The 23,915-nt window shown below is 37.7% G+C and overlaps 1 protein-coding gene across 12 annotated transcripts in view; it reads right to left on the reverse strand.

Annotated features, from left to right (window-relative positions):
* The window catches only part of DMD (dystrophin), a 2,265,680-nt gene that overhangs the window by 496,500 nt on the left and 1,745,265 nt on the right, over nucleotides 1-23,915 (reverse strand). For all 12 annotated transcript variants that reach the window (XM_070503127.1, XM_070503123.1, XM_070503121.1 and 9 more), the window contains 2 exons: nucleotides 22,527-22,738; nucleotides 1,873-2,027 (listed from right to left, as the gene is read on the reverse strand). In XM_070503127.1, coding sequence (XP_070359228.1) covers nucleotides 1,873-2,027; nucleotides 22,527-22,738 — 367 coding nt within the window. The remainder of the gene's footprint in view (nucleotides 1-1,872; nucleotides 2,028-22,526; nucleotides 22,739-23,915) is intronic.

The raw sequence follows: 23,915 nt of genomic DNA on the forward strand, positions 1-23,915 counted from the left end.
GATTCTGTATTGGCCAGCAAAAAAGGTAATTTGGCTTCTAACATTCTATATTACTTTACCTATTGGAGAAATAACTATATACCTTCCTTAGGTGGTAGCTTTTTAGAGACCAAGTCAAAAAATATAAACCGGAAGCCTCTCCTCTGAAGAATCCAAAGACCTTAAGAAAGTGATCAAAAGAATGGAGAGAGCTGCTTGGAGGTTCAAGGAGCATGAGAACGTGGAGAGGGGACTGCCAGAAAGAGTGGCCTAGATGGGACAGACCTCCCTTGAAGCTCTAGTTTTGTACCATGAACAAGCTTTCTTTTTGGTCTCTTCTTAGCTTACGTTCCCTAAACTCACCAAATTAATTTCTGATTTTAATCTGCTTTCCCAAAGAAGCTTCTTTTTGAGAAGCAAGTATTTCCCATTGAGATGTACCTATTGACTCTCTGATACGAATCAATTGCATATGAATAAGTCTTCCTGAGCCTACCCGCCCTTGTTTAACTGAACAGATACCAGATGTATTTGGAGCAGAAAGTCCAAACCTTGCCACTGAGAGGAGGCAGTAACCTTGAGAATTTTTTCCTATTCTCAGTCCCCTGTTTAAGCTCGTCCTCTCTCCACCAGGGTCCTTTGGATAGGACCCCAAATACAACTCTCCAACTTCAGGGTGGGTCTTCTTTTCCATGGTCATCTGAACACCCACTGTCTGGAATTCAGGACTAGAGCTGCTCTATTCCCCCAGGGTCACCAACCTAAATCTGGTTTCACATGAGTTTTCACTCAATCTCTAACTCAATTTCAAGATTTACTTGGTCTCTCAATTTTCACGTATCAATAGCTCATTACTCCTAAAAGATTCTGCTTTTAGTTCAAAATCTGTTTTTTTTTCCCTTTGATGGTGGCCTTTTCTGCTTAATGAAGGCCACCTAACCGACTTTTTCAGTAATTCATGTCACCTTCTGGAACTCATTTACCTTACCTTTCAGTGTGGTCTTCCTCATCATTGTACAAGTACTATTCTTGCCCCTGTTTTCTGACAGAACTGAAAATGAGTACCCAGTATTCCTTAACTTACCATAGCCTGAACAAGGTAACTCTACATTATACAAAGAGAGTCATCATTCAACAAATATTTACCAGCTCCCTATTATATCACCTGCTTCAGGATTTTAGGATGTGTCAAATAAGAAAGACAGTCTCTGTCCTCAGAGGTTTAGACTAGTGTGAAGGACAAACATTAAACAATTAGTTACATAATTCATTTTTATTCATAATTAGGATAAATGCTAATGAAAGAAAAGCCCAGGGGTTAAGAGAGAGGATAATAAGGGGACAAGGCCCAGTTTGATTAGATGGTATCTCTAAGAGCTGTTAATTTCCATAGATATATAGTGGGAGGTGAAGTTATGAGTCCTGTTACACTACAGAGATTTTCCCATTGGGTGTGTAAACTGAGATACAATGATGGCACCATGGACAGTTATAACTCTATCTTGAAGCCCCAAGTGACTTCCTTGTCAGATTAAGGATGGGGCAGCATGTGCCGTGATGGAATAGAACAATATTTCTTTGGATAGAGATCTCAAAGCAGACTGATAAATGGCTTTTCTAGCTACAAATCAGCATTTTGTTTTTGTCTAATCTCTAAGTATGTCACTACCTTTGTGACTGTGGGCAAATCATTTAATTTCACCAGTCTGTGGATCCTTCATCTTTAAAATAAGAGGATTTAGGCAAGCCTGTGCTTTTAGATGGCATTTGCCATCTTGGATCCTCCCAAGCCCTGGTTTAGCAGGATTGGGAAAACAAATGTGCATCATCCACCCAGTGTCACCACCCCATCATTATAGCCAACAGTAGTTTTAGAAATAATGTAGTTCATACCTTTTATGAATGCTTGCCCAAGAGGCATTGATGTTCTCCGTTATCATGTGTACTTTTCTGGTATCATCTGCAGAATAATCCCGGAGAAGTTTCAGTGCCAAGTCATTTGCCACATCGACATTTATTTGCCACTGGCGGAGGTCTTTGGCCAATTGCTATAGGTGTGCATGGGAAAGAGAATGAATATCAGTTTTCTCTGAAATCTTTAGTTGGAGTTTCTTAGAATGCTTCATCAATAGCTTCTGAATCCTCAGGTCGGAACATGCCTACATGATTGCTGTTAACCTACCATGTGATTCAGTCAATCATGACAGTATAAGCTAACTCATTCTTCATGACAAAACTTTTTAAATGCAGCATCTTGAGCAATAACCAGTATCAGACATTTCAATTTCGTAGCAATTAATTGGAAATAAACTGGACTTAATTGTTTTTATCATGGGAGAGAACTATAAAAATAAGCTTCCATATAATTGTTAAGTATGTGACAAATACCAAAATTTGAACAGAAAAAAATGCTTCATGTATTTCTTTCCCTCTTTATTAACTTGTTGAATTGTTTATGTAATTAGTGCCATCTACTGGCATTTAACTAAAGCTGCATACAGAAAATACTGAACATCCAAAGAATAGTGCTGTTATTCTAGTTAAGAACTTTTTTGAAGGATCAGTTTATTCATAATACTTCAAAAAACGTCCCACTTTAAAATTAGAAGGGGCCGGACCCGTGGCCGAGTGGCTAAGTTCGTGCACTCTGCTTTGGTGGCCCCGGGTTTCGCCAGTTCCGATCCTGGGCCTGGACATGGCACCACTCATCAAGCCATGCTGAGGCGGCATCCCACATGCCACAACTAGAAGGCCCACAACTAAAAATACACAACTATGTATCGGGGGGCTTTGGGAGAAACAGGAAAAATAAAATCTTAAAAAATAAAAAAATAAAATTAGAAGAAAATTTCAACTGTAAGGATCTTGCTAAACCAAATGACCTTTGTTTTCTTCTTTGTTTGTCTTTGGCAACTGAGGATCATCAAACTGTATTTCATCACTGGAAATATCATATATCAAAGACAGAAATAAATCAATGATAGGTTTCTCTGGACGTATACCCCACATTTCTATTAAGCATTGCTGCAAGTTCATGGAGGACGCCTCTAAGCATTAACATAATATTAAATTGCTAAGATAATTATGTCAAATTCAACATGGTGGTGGCTTAAGCCATTGGTAAATGAACAAGGGAACAGGGACAGGGAATTCAGACCAGAGAAAGAATAAAAATTTTTCTGAAAAAAATTAACTTTCAAAACTAAAAAAAATAATCAAATCAAGATGGTACAATTTGACACCAATTAAATTAATAAAAACTAAAATCCAAAGCTGGAAAGGCCTTGGTAAAATTAGCACATTCACGTGCTACTGCTAGGAGCAGTGATCTATAGGGACAAGTTGGAAATAGATAGCAAGTGACATACAAATGCTTACTCCCATTGACCCTGTAATCTCACTTTTGGTATTTTGTTCTAACACAATATTTAAAAGAAGAGAAATACATTATAGGAATAAAGATCTTCATTAACTAAGACAGTAAAAAAATGAGAAACAATTTCAATGTTTAACGAGAGGACATTAAAATAACATAATACATCAACCTAATGGTCTAATAAGCAGTGAATATGCACAGAAATCATAAGTAAAGAGCAGAACGCAATTTCTGTCTACACCGTATTTCTTAAAATCTGTAAGAATACATAGTCATGAACTAGAAGGGGAACTGGAAATTGAAAGTAATTGATGCTTCTGAAAAGAGTAATCATTTTTGTTCTAATATTTGTTCTTTCTTGTTAGCATGATGTTTGTATAATAAAAATCAAACACTAATACTTTTAGCACAGTTTCAGTATGTTTGGACTCCTGTTCCTTGAAAATGTGTAATCTGTATATAATTTGGCATTTCTCAGTTAACTGGAATATCCTATTCCAGAATCAAACGAAATAACTACATTTATTGCACACAGCAAAGAGACTCAGACAACCAAACTAGCACCAAGCAGCTAAAGCCAACGTCACTAACTTTTTCTATGAAAGCAAAAAGAGAGACAATTTTTAAACATACAAAGTATAGTTGCTGTGCTGTAAAGCAATTAAAATTTATCCTTGTGGGGGCCGCCCCATGGCCGAGTAGTTAAGTTCGCACGCTCTGCTTCAGCGGCCCAGTGTTTCACTGGTTCGGATCCTGGGTGTGGACAGGACACCGCTCATCAGGCCACGTTGAGGTGGTGTCCCACATGCCACAACTAGAAGGACCCACAACTAAAATATACAACTATGTACTGGGGGGATTTGGGGAGAAAAAGCAGAAAAAATAAATTTAGGAGCCGGCCCGGTGGCGCAGCGGCTAAGTTCACACGTTCCATTTCTCAGTGGCCCGGAGTTCGCCAGTTCGGATCCTGGGTGTGGACATGGCACCGCTTGGCAAAAGCCATGCTGTGGTAGGTGTGCCACGTATAAAGTAGAGGAAGATGGCACAGATGTTAGCTCAGGGCCAGTCTTCCTCAGCAAAAAGAGGAGGATTGGCAGTAGTTAGCTCAGGGCTAATCTTCCTCCCAAAAAAAGAAATTTATCCTTGTGGAATGCCTGCCTTTTCTTATATACTCCTTTTATCAAGCCCTGCAGCTTCTATTTTCTACTGTTCAGATCCTCACACTATTCAAAAGCCTTTCTGAGGTGAAATGCACACCCTAAAGGCTTTCCCTTTCTAGAAATTTCCTAGGGTACAAAATTACCTCTCCTTTTCTTCCCCTTCTCGCTTAAGCCAAATCTATAGTGTCAAAAGTAATGTATACTAAGATAAGAAAGACCAATTGGCCCTGACTATCTAGAGGATGGATTTGCATTTTAAAAGAAGAGTTTCTTATCTATCATCTATTAATTCTCTAACTGGTAGCATAAGAATCCACAAAACTGAGACCAATAACTTGGTTACCTTTTCCCAAGATAATTCTTCTTTAGGAAGGATACAACTGTTAAAGAAATACTTATTAAGAACCAACATCAGAGCATATATGTATAGATTTAAGAATATAAAATATAAATTAAAATGTTAATAAATATAATTAAAATCATTTATTTTATCTAAGAAAGATAAATGACCTGGAAGCCATCCCTGATTCATGAGTTGCTATTCGAAAAGTCTAGATATAAGAGGATACAATCTTTGGTTCTAAAAAATGCCTAAAATTATAAATTGAAAAGTATGCTAAAATTTTCCAAAATCTTGAAGGAAATAGCCAGCTAGAGTTAAATTAGAGACTTTATAGTAGAAAGGTAGTAAGAGAGTGAGGCTTTCCTTCAAACCAGAACTTTTTGATATATTTTAATGCTTGAAAGCCAAAAAATGCACAAGCCGTATCTTTTTCTTCAAATTTGTATTCACACTGAAATTTAGATTTTTATACCTGAGGAAATCTTGATTGAGTGTTAACCCTCACTGAATAGGGCCCAGGTTTTGCGAGTTCACAGGATTAAAAAGAAGAAAATCCCACTGACCTTGACTAACATTGACAGGGCTAAGGCCCTTATCTAAACTCAAAGGTTCTCAACCGCAGCCTTCTTTTCTCTCCTCTTAAATACATTCACCAGAATAGACTGGTTTCCCTTCCAACCAACGTAATATGTTGACCACCTTGGGCTTTAACCAAGTGTCATTCGCACTAGGAACAATGACCTTGACCAGCCTTGCCTACGACTGTGAAATTTACTACTGGGATATTTCCAGACCACAGAAGGAGTGTAAATTCAAAAACACAACAGAATTCACACACACTCTTGTTTTATTTCTGAATTCCATTTACAATGGGATACACTACAGGGAATTGTTTGTGTGGTCATCACGGTGTGTGAAGAAATTTAAAATACTGTGAGCACTAGCCTATATAAAAAAGATGATTTTGGGGGCATATATATGTATTTGTGTGTGTGTGTGTTTCCTATGAGGAATATAAAACACTAAATCCTCAAAAGATTGTGTCTCCAACCAGGAAAGAAATATTTCATATTCAAACCTAATATGATGCTGCTGCAATACGTGCTAAGTATTTATAGACAGTATTTTAGGCAGAAAAATGATTGTGGACTGTGGGACAACCCGAATTGATTTCAAGAATTTTGCGTATTACAATTTTTCCATTTTAATGCTTGTCTTCTCTCATTTTTTATTTGTAAGATACTCTGTTTAGGGATACTGACCCTACATGGAAGAAAACAGGGAAGGAAAAGAAAGGATAGTTAAAAGTCTGGGCAACAGAATAAGCCTGTTGGGTTTGAATCCGGGCTTGATCACTTACTAGTTATGTGACAAATGGGCAAGTTAATTATCCTCTCTGTGCCTTGGTTTCCTCCTTCATTAAATGGGTGTATTAATAGGATTTACCTTGAAAGATTATCATGAGGATTAATTTAGAAAATCCAGGGAAAACACTTAGAATGGTGCCTGGCATATTCAAAGCATTCAATAAATATGACCTATAATCATCATCATCACTACTACTATTACTCCTCCTACTACTACTGCTATTTTCAATGAACCCCACTATATTCACCACAGGGCGGGCCTTTACCGAATGCAAAGCAAGGGACTCACTGTTTTATAGACATTGTCTATAATCCTGCGGCTCTAAAACGCTCCCATCAATTTAGAAGATAAATGTGAGTAGCTAGACCTATAATTAAATTTTTAAGGTTGAGGATTTTTTAAGTTTTCTTATAAAATGTGTCTTGGGATATTTATCTACAAGTGAAATTAACATTTGTTTCAGGTGAACTCGATTGTTCAGTTCTTTAATGACCGGGACTCAAAGGAGCTTTAGGAAAGGCAGTGCAGAGTAATGAAATGGCATCTTCCCAGGAGCTCTTGCTTGGCCATTGTCTTGCAGTTTGAGGTTAAGAAAGTCATTAACCTTTTGAGTGCCAGTTTTGTTGTCTGCAAAAGAGGACGGGGCTACTTACTCTGATTATGCCTTAGGTTTCTCGTGAGGTCAAAATCAAAATTAAATTGCTTGGAAAATTATAAAACAAGATCCTAATATATTTACAGACAAAAAAGTCCTACATATTGGGTTCCTCTCATTTTGCCTAGGATACTATGTGTGCATACATGAACTAAGAAATTCATTAAAAAAATTGAGCTCTGTGAACTAACAGCTAAGAGCTTATTAGCTCTTAGAACCATTCTCTGCCTGTCTCTTACTCTATTCAGAATTACAGATGGACTAACCTCTTCAGGGGATTGGAATTTGCTGGCATTTCTTGTTAGCTGGCTTCCAGCTGGGTTAGGCCAGCAAGAGGCCCTGGTCGGAGATAGAGCAGGAGGAAGGGTGAAACTAGAGTATACCTCCCCCCTCTCTCTGTGTGGGCAGCGACTTCTTTGTGTCTCCATTTCCGGCTAGACAGGCCCTCCCTCTGTAGTTTCAGTACCTGCTGCGCAGCCTCCACAGTGGTCAAATTAGCCCCAGATGGCTCTGGTTACACTTGTGGGCCCTCCAGCCCTTGAGGTGGTAACAGCTACCTGATGTTGCTTAACTCCAGGTTGCCTCACCATCTCCTATTGGGCTTCTCAGCTCCTCCATTAGCCATGGAACCAGTCCTCTGTGTTAAATTCCCTCTGAAATATCTAGGCTGGTTTCCAGGCTGAACCCTGATGATACAAACCAGAAGAAATCTCACAGCAAATGACCCTACCTATAACTACAACTACACAGGGGAAATTAACCTATCAAGCATAAATTTCACGAAACATCAGACTTTACATCTTACATCCTTCTCTCCAGTCTGAGAGGAAGAGGTGACTCCTGTGCTATGGGATGCTGATTCTTCCCTCTGGACACTCATCTATTATGGGATCCTCTTCCACGTACTCCCTCTCTCTTCGTGTCTTTTCAACCTTTTGCCTCTCTACAGGGTCTTTCTCTACCGCCTTCAAATATGAGTCTCTCTCCCATCTTTAAGCAACAACAAAATCTGCTATCATTTTCTTTCCTTCATGGTGAAGCTCCTAAGAAGGCAAATACTCACTCATGGCCTCGCCTTGATTACACTCCTGCCACTCTATAATTCATCAAAATCAGGCTTCTGCCATCACCATCCCACTAAAACTATTCTGACAGAAGTCACTGTGGCAAATTGGATTACAGGCCTCAATTCTTTATCTCACCCTATATCCATGCCATTTGCTATATAACTTTGAATTTCCTGCTACAAAAGGCAGAGTTTACTTCCCCGCCCTTGACAATGAGCTTGGCCATATGACTTGCTTTGCCTAATCCTAGTGGGATGTTAATGGAAGTGACACAAGCAGAGGCTTGAAATGTGCTCCTGCAGTGGGGCTAGCCCTTTTGCCCTTCTGCCAACACCATAAGACAAACATAGCCTGGGCTAGCTTGCTCATTCCTGGAGAAGGATGAGTGACATGTGGAGGAGAGCCAGCCCAATCAACCCACAGCGTGAAGCGGTGCCTCCCCAGCCAAGCCACAAACTTAGAAAAAACAAAACGCTTATCGTTGTGTGCCACTGACATTTTGAAGTTGTTTGTCATGCAGCATTTTTGTGAAAATAGTTAACTGATTCAGTCCCCAATGGCCAATGTCTGGCAAGTTTTAGGTTCTCATTTACTCAATTTATTTGCAGTGACTGGTGCTACTGACTACTCTGTTCTTCTTGAGGCCCTACCTTTTCTCGGCCCCCGCTCCTTTACACTCTCTTATGGTTCAAATTTCTCTTTTTCTGTCTGTCCCTTAAATGTTGGTGTTCCCCAAGTTTCTGTCCCTAGCCCAATCTTCTCCCTCTGCAGTGTAAGTTGATCCTTAACTGGAGGAGGAGGCAAGGAACATAGCTACAGAGAGACTGTAGCACAATTTTCTCTTTTTTTCAAATCCCCTACCTCCATTGCCATTGCATTAATTTAAGCCCTTATCTTTTTTTTTTTTTTGAGGAAGATTAGCCCTGAGTTAACATCTGCTGCCAATGTTCCTCTTTTTTTGCTGAGGAAGGCTGGCCCTGAGCTCACATTGGTGCCAGTCTTCCTCTACTTTATGTGGGACGCCTACCACAGCATGGCTTGCCAAGTGGTGCCATGTCCGCACCCGGGATCCGAACTGGCGAACACTGGGCCGCCAACGCAGAACGTGTGCACTTAACCGCTGCACCACCGGGCAGGCCCCAGCCCTTCTTATCTTTTGCTTGGACCGTGCAGTAATCTTTTTATTGGCTGCCTCCTTCCACTCTCACACCAGCGCTTCCATCCACACACAGCTGCTCAAGAGATCTCTTTGAAATGCAAATAGAACCACATTACTCCTCAATAAAACCTTTCAATGGCTCCCTATTACCTACAAGACAAAGTTCAAACCTCTCTGCTTGGATTACAAAGCACTCAAATATACGACCCTTACCTATATATCCACTTTGATCTTTTGTTATCTCCTTTCTTTTATCTCCTTTCCTCTTACCCAATCCCGTAATTGCTCATATGAGAATACAAAAACTCTTTTGCTAGTCAGCAAAAGAGACATCACAAAAATGCAGGTTTCTTGCCTCCAATATTCAGACTTCAATATAGTTAAATAAGATATTTTTCCATATAAAGGAATGTAAGGAAAATGATTAGGCTTATTGTAATTGAACTTTGAAGAATATAAAATAATCTCCTTGATGATTACAGCATGATGGGAAAATTATTGTGTATAATAAAATAAGACCTTGCCAAACAAAGATAGCAGAAAAAAATACATGTTTGGTTTATTTAAAAAAAAATCACTGAAGAATTTACTCTTAAGTATGAATTCATGTTCTATAAATCTTTACTGGGAAAAAGAAACAATTTCTTGCTTGCTTGTATGAATTAAAGCAACCTATAAAACCTCTTTATGAATTTATAATAGAAATGTTAAAATATCTGTAAGGAAGCTATTTCAAAAGGAAAGCCTCTCACCATTAACTTCAAGACTCATCTATTAAACCTCTGACATTACCAAACAACTCTGTTTCAGAAGGTAACACTCTATACAGGGCATACTATTTAAGAAAATGGCCCTCATTTTCCAGCTTACTGGAAATGATTAATCTTTTCAATAGCTTGGAGGACTACATACCAAAGTTGTTACTTTTTTGTCCTCTCAACAATGACTACAAGCTGAGAGCAGGCTAGTAAATGTGTTATCGGCCAACCCATTAGAGTTCCATTATTTTCTGTCTTACATGGCTTCATGTAATGAATTTTTATAATTAAACTAATGGCATGCAATTTATTTTCCCCCCTCTTTACTTTCAGGCCCCATTTCTCTTCCAGCTTCTCTGGAATAAGTTTTATACAAAAAGAAGGGAGCAGAGCCCTCCAAGTGCTTCATTACCTTAATTTTATTATGACATTTTGGAAAGCATTCTCTTTATCTGGGCTCTCTCTTTAATTTGCTGACTTTATTAAAAGGCTTAAGCAGTGCGGTAATTAACAATTCACCCAGCTACCCCAGGCATCTAAGAGAAGTCTGGTTGAGAGAGTGTGGAAATGGTTGGGTAGCAATGACTCCAGAGAGAATGCCAGAGGACAGATCCCCAGAAAGTGGCATGTTCTCAGCTACTTTTCAAAGCCCATGAGCCTACTGTGGTAGACTGCGTTATCGTTCACAAACATCCAGTGCCTCTTCTTGCCAGAGGATTATGTATCTGCACCTCATTGAATCAAGGATGGCAACGTAACTGGTTTTGGCTACTTGTCACTTCCGGGCAGAAGATTTAAGAACTTGGCATTATTCACTATGTTTCCCGCCTCTTTGATAGTGGGAGTATGTATCAAGACGCAGCTGTCATCAGCTGTGGTCTCTGAGTGACTAAATTAAGTAGAACCCCCTTGTGAACCTACAATGGACACGTAACACGAATAAAATATAAACTTTGTGTTAAGGCTCTAGATTTGGGGACTGTTTGCTACTATGGCATACCTTAGCCTATCCTGTCTGACAGATCAACCCAGGTACAACCCTGCCTCAGATAGAGCAGGGCAATCTACCATCTCCAGATAGGCTGGGGTCAGGAACAGAATAAGCTAGTCAACGACACATAAAGAATAGGTTCTATTGCTAATAAATGTTTAGAAACTATGTTTCTAAAGCAGTTTATAGACTTGAAGAAACAAGAAAAGATCTGTAGCCTTAATGATGTGCAGGTATGCCTTTTCAAAGCAACTTTATTGAGATATAATTTACATACCATAAAATTCACCCATTTAAAGTATATAATTCAATGGTTTTTAGTATATTCACAAAGTTGCGAAGCCATCATCACAATCTAATTTTGGAACATTTTCTTCAGCCCCAAGAGAAACCCCATACCCATTAACAGTCGTTTTCCACTGTCCATTCTCTCCCTCCTCCAGCTTTTACTGGATATTTCATATAAATGGATTCATACAATATGTGTTTGTTTGTTTGTTTGTTTGTTTTTTGTGACTGGCTTCTCTCCCCCAACATAATGTTGTTTTATTTTTAACAAATAACTTTTTCTTTTTTTTAAGATTTCATTTTTCCTTTTTCTCCCAAAGCCCTCCGGTACCTAGTTGTGTATTTTCAGTTGTGGGTCCTTCTAGTTGTGGCATGTGGGATGCTGCCTCAGCATGGCTTGACAAGTGGTGCCATGTCCATGCCCAGGATTCAAACTGGTGAAACCCTGGGCCGCTGAAGCAGAGAGCGTGAACTTAACCACTCGGCTGGCCCCTAACATAATGTTTTAGAGATTCATCCATGTTATAGCAAGTACCAATAGTTTATTCTTTTTTTGTTTTTTAGGAAGATCAGCCCTGAGCTAACTACTGCTAATCCTCCTCTTTTTGCTGAGGAAGACTGGCCCTGAGCTAACATCCGTGCCCATCTTCCTCTACTTCATATGTGGGACGCCTACCCACAGCATGCTTTTGCCAAGCAGTGCCATGTCTGCACCCGGGATCCGAACTGGCGAGCCCCCGGGCCGCTGAGAAGTGGAACAGGCGAACTTAACTGCTGCGCCACCAGGCTGGTCCCTATTTTATTCATTTTTATTGCCAAAATATATTCTATTGTTGGACATACCACATTTGGGTTTCTAATTTTTGGCTATTATAAATAATGCTGCTACAAATATCTGTTTAAAGCTTTTGTGTGGACATATGTTTTAATTTCTCTTGGGTATATACCTCAGTATGGCACTGTTATGTCATATAGTAATTCCATGTTGAAGATCTCCAGAGGGGCCAGCTCCGTGGCCAAGTGGTTAAGTTTGTGTGCTCTGCTTCAGGAGCCCAGGGTTTCGCCACTTTGGATCCTGGGTGTGGACATGGCATTGCTCATCAGGCCATGCTGAGGCGGCGGCCCACATAGCACAACCAGAAGGACCTACAACTAGAATATACAACTATGTACTGGGGGGCTTTGGGGAGAAGAAGAATTAAAAAAACGACAAAAAAAAAAAAGAAGATTGGCAACAGGTGTTAACTCAGATGCCAATCTTTAAAAAATAGATATATATATCTCCAGAAACTGCCAAACTTTTCTCTGAAGTAGTTGCACCATTTTAGAATCCCACCAGCAATGTATAAGGGTTCCAATTATTCCACGTCTGTGTAAACACTCATCATTGTCTTTTTTTATTTTAACCATTCTAGTGTGTATAAAGTGGTATCTCATGGTAGTTTTAATTTGCATTTTCCTAATGACTAACGATGTTGACCATCTTTTCATGTGCTTGTTGGCCATTTGTGCATCTTTTTTGAAGGAATGTCTATTAAAATCCTTTACTGATTTGTATTTGGGTCGTTAATGCTTTTTGTTGTTGTTGAATTGTAAGAGTTCTTTACATATTCTGGCTATGTCTCTTATCAGATATACGATTTGCAAATATTTTATCCCACTCTGTGGGTTGTCTTTTCACTTTATTTATGACATTTCTTGCAGCACAAAAGTTTTTATTTCGATGAAATTCAACTGATGTATTTTTTATTTTGTCACTTTTGCTTTTGGTGTCCCATCTAAGAAAACATTACATAACTCCTTGTACTGCTATGTTGTCTTGTAAGAGTTTTAAAGTTTTAGTTCTTATATTTAGCTCTATGATCCATTTTTGAGTTAATTTTTGTGTATGGCATGAGGTGGGGTCAAACTTCATTATTCTGTATGTGGATACTAATTACCCAAGCACAGAGTTTTGAAATGACTATTCTTTTCCCATTGAATTGTCTTGGAACTCTTGTCAAAAATCAATTGACCATAAATGCCAGGGGGACTTTCAATTTTATTTTATTGATCTATATATCTCTCTTCACGTCAGTATCACACTGTCTTGATTACTGTAGCTTTGTAGTAAGTTTTCAAATTAAGAATTGTGAGTCCTCCAACTTTGTTCTTTTTTTAAGGTTGTTTTGGCTATTCTTTGTCCCTAGTACTTCAGTATGAATTTTTCTGCCTCTATGTCACATGGTGTTTTCCTTGTGGTCAGTGTCTTTATGTGGCATTCTTCTGTGTATGTGTCCTTTCCTCCTCTTGCAAGGACACCAGTCATATTGGATTAAGGGCCCACCCTACTTGTCTATTTCTCTAGAAAATCCAGCTCAGATCTTGATAAGGATTGCATAGAGTCTGGAGATCAGTTTGGGGATATTGCCATCTTAATATTAAATCTTTTAATCTGGGAATACAGGATATTTTTCCATTTATTTAGATCTACTTTCATTTCACTCAACAGTTCTTTGTCGTTGTCAGTGTACAAGTCTTGCATTTCTTTTATTCCTAAGTAAGCATTTTATTTTTTGATGCTATTGTAAAAGGAATAGTTTTGTGAATTTCATTTTTCAGATTATTCACTGCTGGTATATAGAAAAACAATTGACTTTTGTATTTTGATCTTATATCCTGCAAATTTGCTTAGTTTATTAGTTCTAATTTTTTTTTTAGCGTATTCCTTAGAGTTTTCTGTATACAAGATCACGTCATCTGCAAATAGATATAGTGTTACTTTTTCCTTTGCAATCTGGATGTCTTTATCTATTTTTCTTGCCTAATTGTCCTAGCCTGCACTTCTAGTATATTGGTAAATAGAAATGGTAACATCAGACATCCTTATCTTGTTCCTGGTCTTAGGGGAAAGCATTCACTCTTTCAGTATGATGCCAGTTGTGGGTTTTTCTTAGATGCCCTTTATCAGATTAAGGAAGTCTCCTTCTGTATTATATTCCTAGGACTGCCGGGACAAAGTACCACAAACTGGGCGGCTTAAAACAACCAAATTTATTGTCTCACAGTTATAGAGGTTAGATCCGAAATCAAGGTGTCAGCAGACCGTGCTCCATCTGAAACCTAGAGGAGAGAATCCTTCCTTCCCTCTTCCTGGCTTCTGGTGGTGGCTGTCAATCCTTGGTGTTCCTGGACTTGCAGACGCATCACTTTAATTTCTGCCTCTATGTCACATGGTGTTTTCCTTGTGGTCAGTGTCTTTATGTGGCATTCTTCTGTGTATGTGTCCTTTCCTCCTCTTGCAAGGACACCAGTCATATTGGATTAAGGGCCCACCCTACTCCAGTATGCCCTCATCTTAACTTAATTACATCTGCAAAGACCCTACTTCCAAATAAGGACACATTCACAGGTATCAGGGGTTAGGCCTTTAACATATCTGTTAAGGGGACACTATTCAACCTATAGTATGATTTTTTTCTAATTTGTTGAGTATTTTTATCATGAAAGGGTTTTGGACTTTGTCAAATGCTTTTTATGCAACTATTGAGACGACCATGTGGTTTTTGCCCTCTTTTTTTTTTTTTACTGATATAGTACATTATATTGACTAAATTTTGTACATTAAACTAACCTTGCATTTCCGAAATAAATTTCACTTGGTTATGGTATACAATCCCTTTAATATGTTGCTGTGTTAGGTATGACAGTATTTTCTTGAGGCTTTTTGAGTCAACATTCATAAGGCATATTGGTCTGTAGTTTTTTGTTGTTGTTTCCCTGTGATATTTTTGGTTGTGAAATATTCCTCTTCTATTTTTTGGAAGATTTTGTGAAAGACTGCTATTAATTCTTCTGTAAATGTTTGGTAAAATTTACCAGTGAAGCTATCTGGGCCTAGGTCTTTCCTCGGGAAAAGTTTTTAAATTACTGATTCAATTTCTTTACTTGTTATATAGGTCTATTCAGACGTCCTATTGCTTCCATTCATAATATCCTCTTATAATCCCCTTTTATTTCTGTAAGATTAGTAATAATGTATCCTCTTTCATTTCTAAGATTAGTAATTTGAGCCTTCTCTCTATTTTGTCCTTAGACTAGCTAAGGGGCTGTTAACATTCTTGATCTTTTCAAATAACCAACTTTTGGTTTTGTTGGTTTTCTCTTCTCTGTTTCATTGATTTCACTCTAAACTTTATTATTCCTTCCTTCTGTTTACTTTAGATTTAATTTTCTCTTCTTTTTCTAGTTTCTTGAAACTAGAAGTTTGAGTTACCAGCTTGAGACCTTTCTTCTTTTTTTTACATAAGTATTTATAGTTATAAATTTCACTCTAAGCTCTGCATTAAGTTACATCCCATAAGTTTCGGAATGTTGTGTTTTTATTTCCATTTATCTCAAAGTATTTTTGCATTTCCTTTGTGATTTCTTCTTTGACTTATTGGTTATTTAAGAATGTGTTGTATCATTTTCTTGTACTTGTAAATTTCCCAAACTTACTTTTCTTATTGATTTTTAAGTTCACTCAATTATGGTCAGAGAACCTACATCATATGATTTCAATACTTTTAAATGTATTGAGACTTGTTTAAGGCCCGCGTATGGTCTATCCTGGAGAATATTCCATGTGCAAATGAGAAGAATGTGTATTCTGTTATTATTGGGTGGCGTGTTCTATAGATGATTGGTAGGTCTTGCTAGTTCATAGTGTTTTCCCAGGTCTTCTGTTTCCTTGTTGATCTTCTGCTCAGTTGTTCTATATACTACTAAAAGTGGGGTATTGAAGTCTCTGTTTTTTGTATATTTCTCCCCTCAATTCTCTCAGTTTTTGCTTTATGTATTTTTCTTAATTCTTTTCTTTATTCTTTTCCTCAGAGTGGATTATTCCCATGGACCTATCTTCAAGTTCACTGATTCTTCTGGCAGCTCAAATCTGATGTTGAGCTCCTCTAGTGAAAATTTCATTCTAGTTACTGTACTTTTAAACTTTAGAATCTCTGTTTGGTTTCTGTTTGTAATTTATATCTCTTTACTGCTCTGCTCTATTTGGCAAGACATGCATTTAGTCTTCTAGATCCCCCAGGAAGATGTCAGAGCTTTTCAAAGTCCCCTGAGGCCATCTCATTCCCCAGATCTTCCTTTTAACTTTTTCTCCAGACCATGATTATCTCAACTGATATCACAGCCTCAGGCAGTATTTAAACAATTGCTGATTGTTTTGTACAAATACTCTGGGGATAGGGCTTTCCCTAGGGAGTTAGCACAAAGTCAGGGCAAATAATGACAATGCCTTGGGTATAGGTTTGTTCTAGGGAGCTGCCAGACAGGTCAAATGATGACAATGCTGTGAGAATGAAGTGCATCTTTTTGAGGAACTCCTATCGTGGTCCTCCCTCCCTGCTGGCTGTTGGTTTTCAAGTCTTCTGTGGAGCTGGGAGAAAGTGATGGGAATAGACCAAGCTAAAAAGCGTCAAAAACCCGGCTGTTCTTATGAAGTTCAGCAGTTTACATATTGTTGCCGATCTTCGGTTAATATCCAGAGTTCAGAAAAGGCAATTTTGACAATTTGTTGCTTTTACGGAGGAGTAGATTTATAGAGTTGCCATATTATATTTTCGAGCATGGTATAAGTTAAAGTGTGAAGAAGAAACAAGGCAAAATGGGGCCATCAGAGCATAATGCTGTTCAAATCTTGGTGACTCTGCCTTAAATATTTCTATTGTACAGCAGAACCTGAGGAAACTAGTCCATGACTTCCTGTGCTCTATCAGTGATGCAGGAAGCACTCTGTTTGTATGCTTTGAGAAGTTTAATAGCTTCATACATACTTTGGGAGGAAAAGTCCTATTAGGTTATTGATTCTTTCCCCTTAATCATGTGGAAGCTTAAGGGGAAAACAAAAGGGAGTAAAGAAAATGCATGAAGAAACAGCAGACCCTGGCAAGAAGATTTCTGATAATGTTTTACACTGTTGTATCAGAAATCCAAACGTCAAAATACCAGTGTGGGTTAATTTGCCAAATTAATTTTGTGCAAGTCTAAAAAGTAAACAAAATGTGAGAAAGAAGAATTCAGCTTCCATTACTGTACATATCCTTAAGGCAGAGAAGGACATTATCTAATACCACCCAAGGCCCCAAATAATGAAAACTATAAGGCTCTACTTCCATATTTGAAGAAGCTATCCCTGATTAGTTTCTTTTCTGGTATAACAATTTTAGATCCTTAAATAGCCACTGTATTTATTATATATAACATGTTTAGCTTTTTAAATTAATTACATGATTACAGTATATCTATTTTTCAAGTTCCCTAAAGAATGTCTACAAAACACAGATATTTTTCAGCCTTGGAAATGTTTAGTTAATAATTTGATAAATTATTGGATTTCTTGTCTCAGATAATTTTAAGTATTATATGGCCAAATCAGCGGGGCTCAAACAAGATTTCACTTCTCTATTGAATTCATGTACTCTTAGCTCAGCCAAGCACAAAACAGCTAATGCCATCACATTTGAAAAGCTTTTATGCTGAATTTGACACAAAAGCAATCACAAAGCAGACAGAAAGGAAATTTCTCTTTCGAAAGCTGAAAGGGGGAAAAAAGAAATGAAAACTCTGAGCCTGGGTAAATCTTTCTTGACACTGGAAAAGAAAGTTTAAAATCACCAAGAAATAATTTTTGCAAAGAATCCATTGCCAAGTTTGGATCAATCTTAATAGCCTGGGGAATAGGTTGTGAAGTCAACCAAGATTCTGCCAAATGAAATAAATCCCATGATGACCATCGCTGGCAATTTTAAGTGTCAATGGCATACCATCTTATCTCTTATGAAAGTTAAATGGCATCATCTCTCATAGGATTCTGTCATAGCTTATTGGCAGGGATTTTGATTAGGATGGAAATCTTGTATGATATTCTCTAGCATCTGTCTTTCCATCTTAGAAGAATATTATTGTTTTACCAAGGCCATGGAGAAGATCAAATCAAGTCATGTGGTTAACAAAATCAACTACTTACTCACTTTATGCTTTTGTTTCTGAAAAATTAAGGGTTGTATAGGAAAAAAAGAAACTATACATATATTACGGGCATCTCTTAATGACCTGCTCATTAATTATTGACATGATAGACCATCTATAGTCTGTTCTTTTGCCAAACAAAGGCTCTTCTGTTGCTATCTCCTTCCACCCTCACCATTGTGAAAAACTGACACAAGTGGAGCCATTTTAAAATAGAGCTGGAGCAGACATTCCAGAGGAACTCCCTTGCTTGTTTTGTTCCTTGAAACTTGGACTGGGCCAAACCTTTGGATGGGACCAATATGGCAATTGTTTTACAAGCAAATGTTTGAGAAATCAGCAAGAGAATGGACATCCTGAACACAAGACTGATGACTGTGGACTTGCTGAAGGTAGAATCAATAACCAATCATGTATAGCCAAGAGTCGGCACCAATGAACTCTTCTTAAAAACATCTCACCTCATCTTTCTCCTTTTTCCCATAAAAACCCTGAGCCCCTCTCCTGCAATCAGGACACTATTTGAGTTTCTACTTGGATCTGTGCTCCCTGAATTGCAATTCTTTGATCCCAAATAAACTCTTCGCTTCTCGAACTGGGTTCTGATTTTTATAGGTTGACACTATGCTTTCAAGATGGACTTTTCCCAGATGCCACCTCAGATTTGATTTTTACTCTATGAAGGGGTTGTTATTGTCCCCCTTATCTTTTCTAACCAAGAGGAGGAGGTTGTGTAAAAATGTCCAATCAGTAAGGAAATGGTTAAAGATGGAGATAATGAAATATTATAAAGAATTAAAAATAATAATTATTAAAAGTTATGTAGCAACATACACAAATATTTATGTAATAATACTAAGTTCAAAATCAGAATTCAAAATTTTGTCTACATAATGAGGACAATTAAAAATATGTAGAGAAGAAATGGAAGAGATTATAGACAAAGATTAGCAATTCTGAATCATTAAAATATCAGAATTGTAGATAATTTTTTCTTTAGTTCAGGGATGGTGACTGGTTTAAATTTTCAAAGGGTAGAACAGTCCTGGCGGTTGCCTTTGAAATCATTTCATTGCGGCAGTGAGGGTCGTCATCACTGATGCTGCTGCAAGGGAGGCCGGCTGTCATAATCACAGCTCTCCAACTCTGAAGACACAGCCTGATAACTGCCTTACGAGGCGCACTAGCTCTCTTGCTCATCTTAGGCACATAGACTCAGAAAGAACTTATGGAGCAAGGAGATCCTGGTCAAATTATCCAATGTCTCTTTTCACATTTTCTTACTAAGAAAAAATTGTAAGTGATGAGTCAGCTAATATCACTCAGTAGTGATAACACATTAGACATAAAGGCCAGACCTCCATTTTATAAGCTCCCTGAAGTTCAGAAAAAATAAAAATTATAGTTTCATTAAAAGTGGAATACAATTTGCAATTATTCTTTTTAGTTTTTCACACTAAAACAGAATATGAAAACTTCTCCCCAGTATAACATTTCATTGCTTTCATTTTCCACCTGTTGGCTTATCAGTCATATAATTGTATTTGTCAGTTCATAATTCCAGTTGTCTCCCTTTCTGATCCTCATGGTATTTTCTTGATTTTTTTTAGCCACATAGACAACTGGTACAAGAGAAAATTTGTGAAATCATCTACAAGAGTAATCGCTATGCATTCACAGCTCAACTCTGTTACTTTTTTTGTGTGTGTGAGGAAGATTGGCCCCGAGCTAACATCTGTGCCAATCTTCCTCTATTTTGTATGTAGGGCCCTGCCTCGGCATGGGCTGATGAGCGCTGTGTAGGTCTGTGCCTGGGATCCGAACCTGCAAACCCTAGGCTGGCAAAGCGTAGCACCTGAACCTAAGTGCTATGCCACCAGGCTGGCCCCCCAACTCTGTTACATTTAAAAGGAGTTATTGAACTTTTCTAGGCTTCAACTTTTTGATCTGTAAACTGGGACCAATAATAATACTTTTCACAGAATGTTTTTGAGACGATGAAATAAGCCAATATATGTAAAGTGATTAGCACAATTTCTGACAAATAGCAAGTACTTGCTTAATGTTAGTTAGTATTAGCATTAGGATTACTTTTAGTTTTAGCATATGATATTTTAGGAAATGGATGGGAAAATTACAGCTTTGGTCATCTTTATCTGTATAATGAACTTACACTGAAGCTACAGCAATATATAACATTAAATTTCTAAACACGTTAACACAAAACATCCGTTTCTATAGGTAATACCTGAGACATTTTTATAACATAGTTTTAGACTGACAACTCAAAAGCAAAATTTTTATTTCAAAAGTTTGACAAGGATAACAATTATAATACAATCTTGTTTTTGTTTTAGGTGTTTAAAACATCTTTTTTGTGATGAAATTGTTTTTTTCCTCCTTTTATACTTTCTTTTGCGATTCTTTCTGTCTCTTATATGAGGCCCTTTACTCTTCTAAGAGCTACTAAACCCTAATCACTCTTGTCATCACTTGAGGATTCTCATAGGTTTTAAGATTATTTCTCACTTGCCAACTTCCAGAGTCTTCTTGCTCTAATCAAATCTATCACTGTATGCCTCTCATGTCTCCTTCCCTTCATCTAACTCAAGGGTCCAGTCCAAACTCTTTTTCCCTGTTAATTCCTCCTTACGAGTTAACTACTTCATTCCACGATCTGCTAGATTCATAAAATCCTAAATTTTTGTGGAGGAAAAATAAATAGCATAATACACTGAGTACCTTATGGATAAGATCAGAGCCTTCAAGAATAACCACATAGACTCTATATTCCCCATAGTCAAACCAGGAATTGGGAAAATCATTATGAGAAATCCTTAATCTGGAAATTTCATTTAGGTTCGTCCGAGGGAGAAAATCTTAGTGGTAACAAGTATCTCATGAAAGAAAGAATTTTTATTCATTTAGATGTTGCTTCCAAGAGAGGTAATGATAAGTCCGTAAAACCCTATCCGACTTTCTAACATTCTTTTCACATAAATAAAAATCTTGTCCTCATGGCAGCTCAGGTCCTTTGGAAAAGGACCTATGGCAGAGACTGGCTAAAAGCTCACAGTTCATCATTCCCACTTACTCTTCCTCAAATTAAAGTGGGAACAAATTCTGGTCAACGGGATATGGGTGGAAGTGATATACATAATCTCCAGGCCTGCCCATTAAACCTCATGGATAGACTGACCGCATTCTCTCTTACTCTCTTGCAGTAACCTTGGGCAGCTATGAGTTTAAAATGACAGTTGCACAAAATTGGAAAAGCCTGAATTCCCCAAGTCACCATTTGAGGGAGAACTCCCAAAAACGGCTCTTCAACCTCCATTGGACTACAAAACAACCAGGGAATTAAACTTTATTATATTAAGCTATTGAGATTTCAGGGTTTATTTTTCAAATAGACCTAGCATAAATACATATGCTATGTGGCTTAGCATAGTCTAAACACTGACTAATCTAGAAATGGAAGCCACTTCATTCAAGAAAACTGTAAGGCTTTTTTGTCAGATGACATAGCTAATTTGAGATTCAGATACTTGTTTAGCAGAAGGCCTTTTTCCACCAGAAAAAAAAATCTATAGAGGGTTTTGATCAAATACTCAATCTAATCAAGTTCCCACCATGTTACTTCTCTGCTTATAATCTCCTAGAAGCTACACATTGTCCAGCATTTAGGGCCTCTCCAAACTGATCAATATTTAGTCTTTCCAAACTAAATGTGAGATTTGAAAGGATTAAATGCACGTAAAGCACCATGCATGGTGCTTGATAAAACATAGTCATTAAACAAATTTTATTTCCTTTCCCTTTTCTCCTTTTGTCCTGAAGAGTTCTAGGCTCTTAAGTGGACAGATATATGATGTAGTTTTGCAGGGAAAGAGGAGGAAGAAGAGAAGGAAGAGAAAGAAGTAGAGAAGCTGGGCTGGAGGTCAGAGAATGGGAGGAGAAAGTGAGATTACACTTTATCGCTGCCTTCGCCTTACGCTCACGCCTCCCTTCTCCATCCAATAATGTAGGACGGAGGAGACGTTACTTTTTTTAAGAAAGGAATTAAGCCCAACTAATTGACTTCATGCTACTACATAAGTATGTATATCAACTTTGAAGTGATCTTAAAGCATGGTGCAATGTGAAAACTACCTCATTATATCCAGATTATTAAACAAAATTAATTTTAAGATTGATATTAGCCATCAATTTTCCTCTAATCTCTACTTTACTTTGACTAAAAATTCTACTGTTCATCTCACCTTAAATGTAATTTTCTTTTAAAATATTTACATTAAAAATCATCAAATTTTAATCCATGGTATAATTTTATCTAGTGTAACCGGTATTTTATTTTAAGAGCATATCTCTGACACTCACCTTGGTTTCTGTGATTTTCCTTTGGATTGCGTCCATTGTGTAGGGACCCTCCTTCCATGACTCAAGCTTGGCTCTGGCCTGCCCCAGGACCTGCTCAGCTTCTTCCTTAGCTTCCAGCCATTGTGTTGAATCCTTTAACATTTCATTTAACTGTTGCCTCCGGTTCTGAAGGTGTTCTTGTACTTCATCCCACTGACTCTGAATTCTTTCAACTGGAATAAAAGTAAAGATAAATATATAGGAGTAAATGCTAGTCTGGAGAAGATATTTGAAATTTAACATCCAAATATTATCTCACAGTTGATATTACTCATTAAAAAACTGTTCACTGTATTATAGCTGGGATGGTGGACAATGGAATTCCTTACTTTTTTCAACGGTAAACGTGAGTTTCTGTTAAATTATCTTCTTGAAGGTGACCTAGAACATCAGTAGGATAGGTAAAAACTGAACTCCATCTATTCTCAGTCCCTAGAGCAAAATCTAAATAATCTTTTAGAAAGGTACTATAGCAGGACGCCCAAATCCCTTTGCCCTTACCGCTTCAGTGCCTAACAGCTTGACTTCCAATACCATCATTGGCATTTCATTCCTTGAAGATTTTGTCTTGCCACAAAGCGCTTGCTTTGCCATCTAAGTGGCAGGCTAGATAACACCAGAGAATTGATGCTTCCCCTCTGTCCACCTGCCAGGAACAGCCTGTGACCAGTGACTGATGGTAGGCATTGGGGTATGCATATTTTAGCCCTCTTGATGCTAGCAGAAATAACTCTGAAACATGTGTTTTACAAGGGTTCCACAGTTTTCTCAGTGGGACAAAGGTCCAGTGGCCCATAGTGGTAACCTGCTTGATAATGCACCATCTTTTATTGGCTACCTTGCCTTACCTGTCTCACTATCTCACCCTTCTATGGATATTTTCCTCAACTCGTCAATAAACCACTTGCTCTTAAAACCTTTTCCTAGAGTCTTCTTCCGGGGCATCCTAAGAGCAGATAGCCATACTAGAAACTTGTTGTAACAATATCTAAGAACTCATGCCAGTTATATTCTGTAAGTAAGACAGACATTTTAAGGCTATTTTTTGGTATCATTGTGAGTCAAAGATGGAGATGCCTTATAGATTCTGCTCTGAAACATTTTATTTTAGAATCCTAAAAATAAACATGACCACATTATTTTTTCTTTTCTTTAAGGACCACGTTAACTTTTCTTTAAGCTGGTTTCATAAAGAGGAAATAATGTCATAGAAAACAAGCAATAAAACCACCATCTACTTTATCTCTTAAGCAAGAAATCTGCGATTCTAGATTTTTCCTTAAGCTTCACCAAACACCATATATAATTGGTTACTCATTTTTCTCATATAGAACTTCTTCCCTCTTTCCA

Source organism: Equus asinus, chromosome X, assembly GCF_041296235.1.
Source record: "Equus asinus isolate D_3611 breed Donkey chromosome X, EquAss-T2T_v2, whole genome shotgun sequence".
Classification (NCBI taxonomy): Eukaryota; Metazoa; Chordata; class Mammalia; order Perissodactyla; family Equidae; genus Equus; species Equus asinus.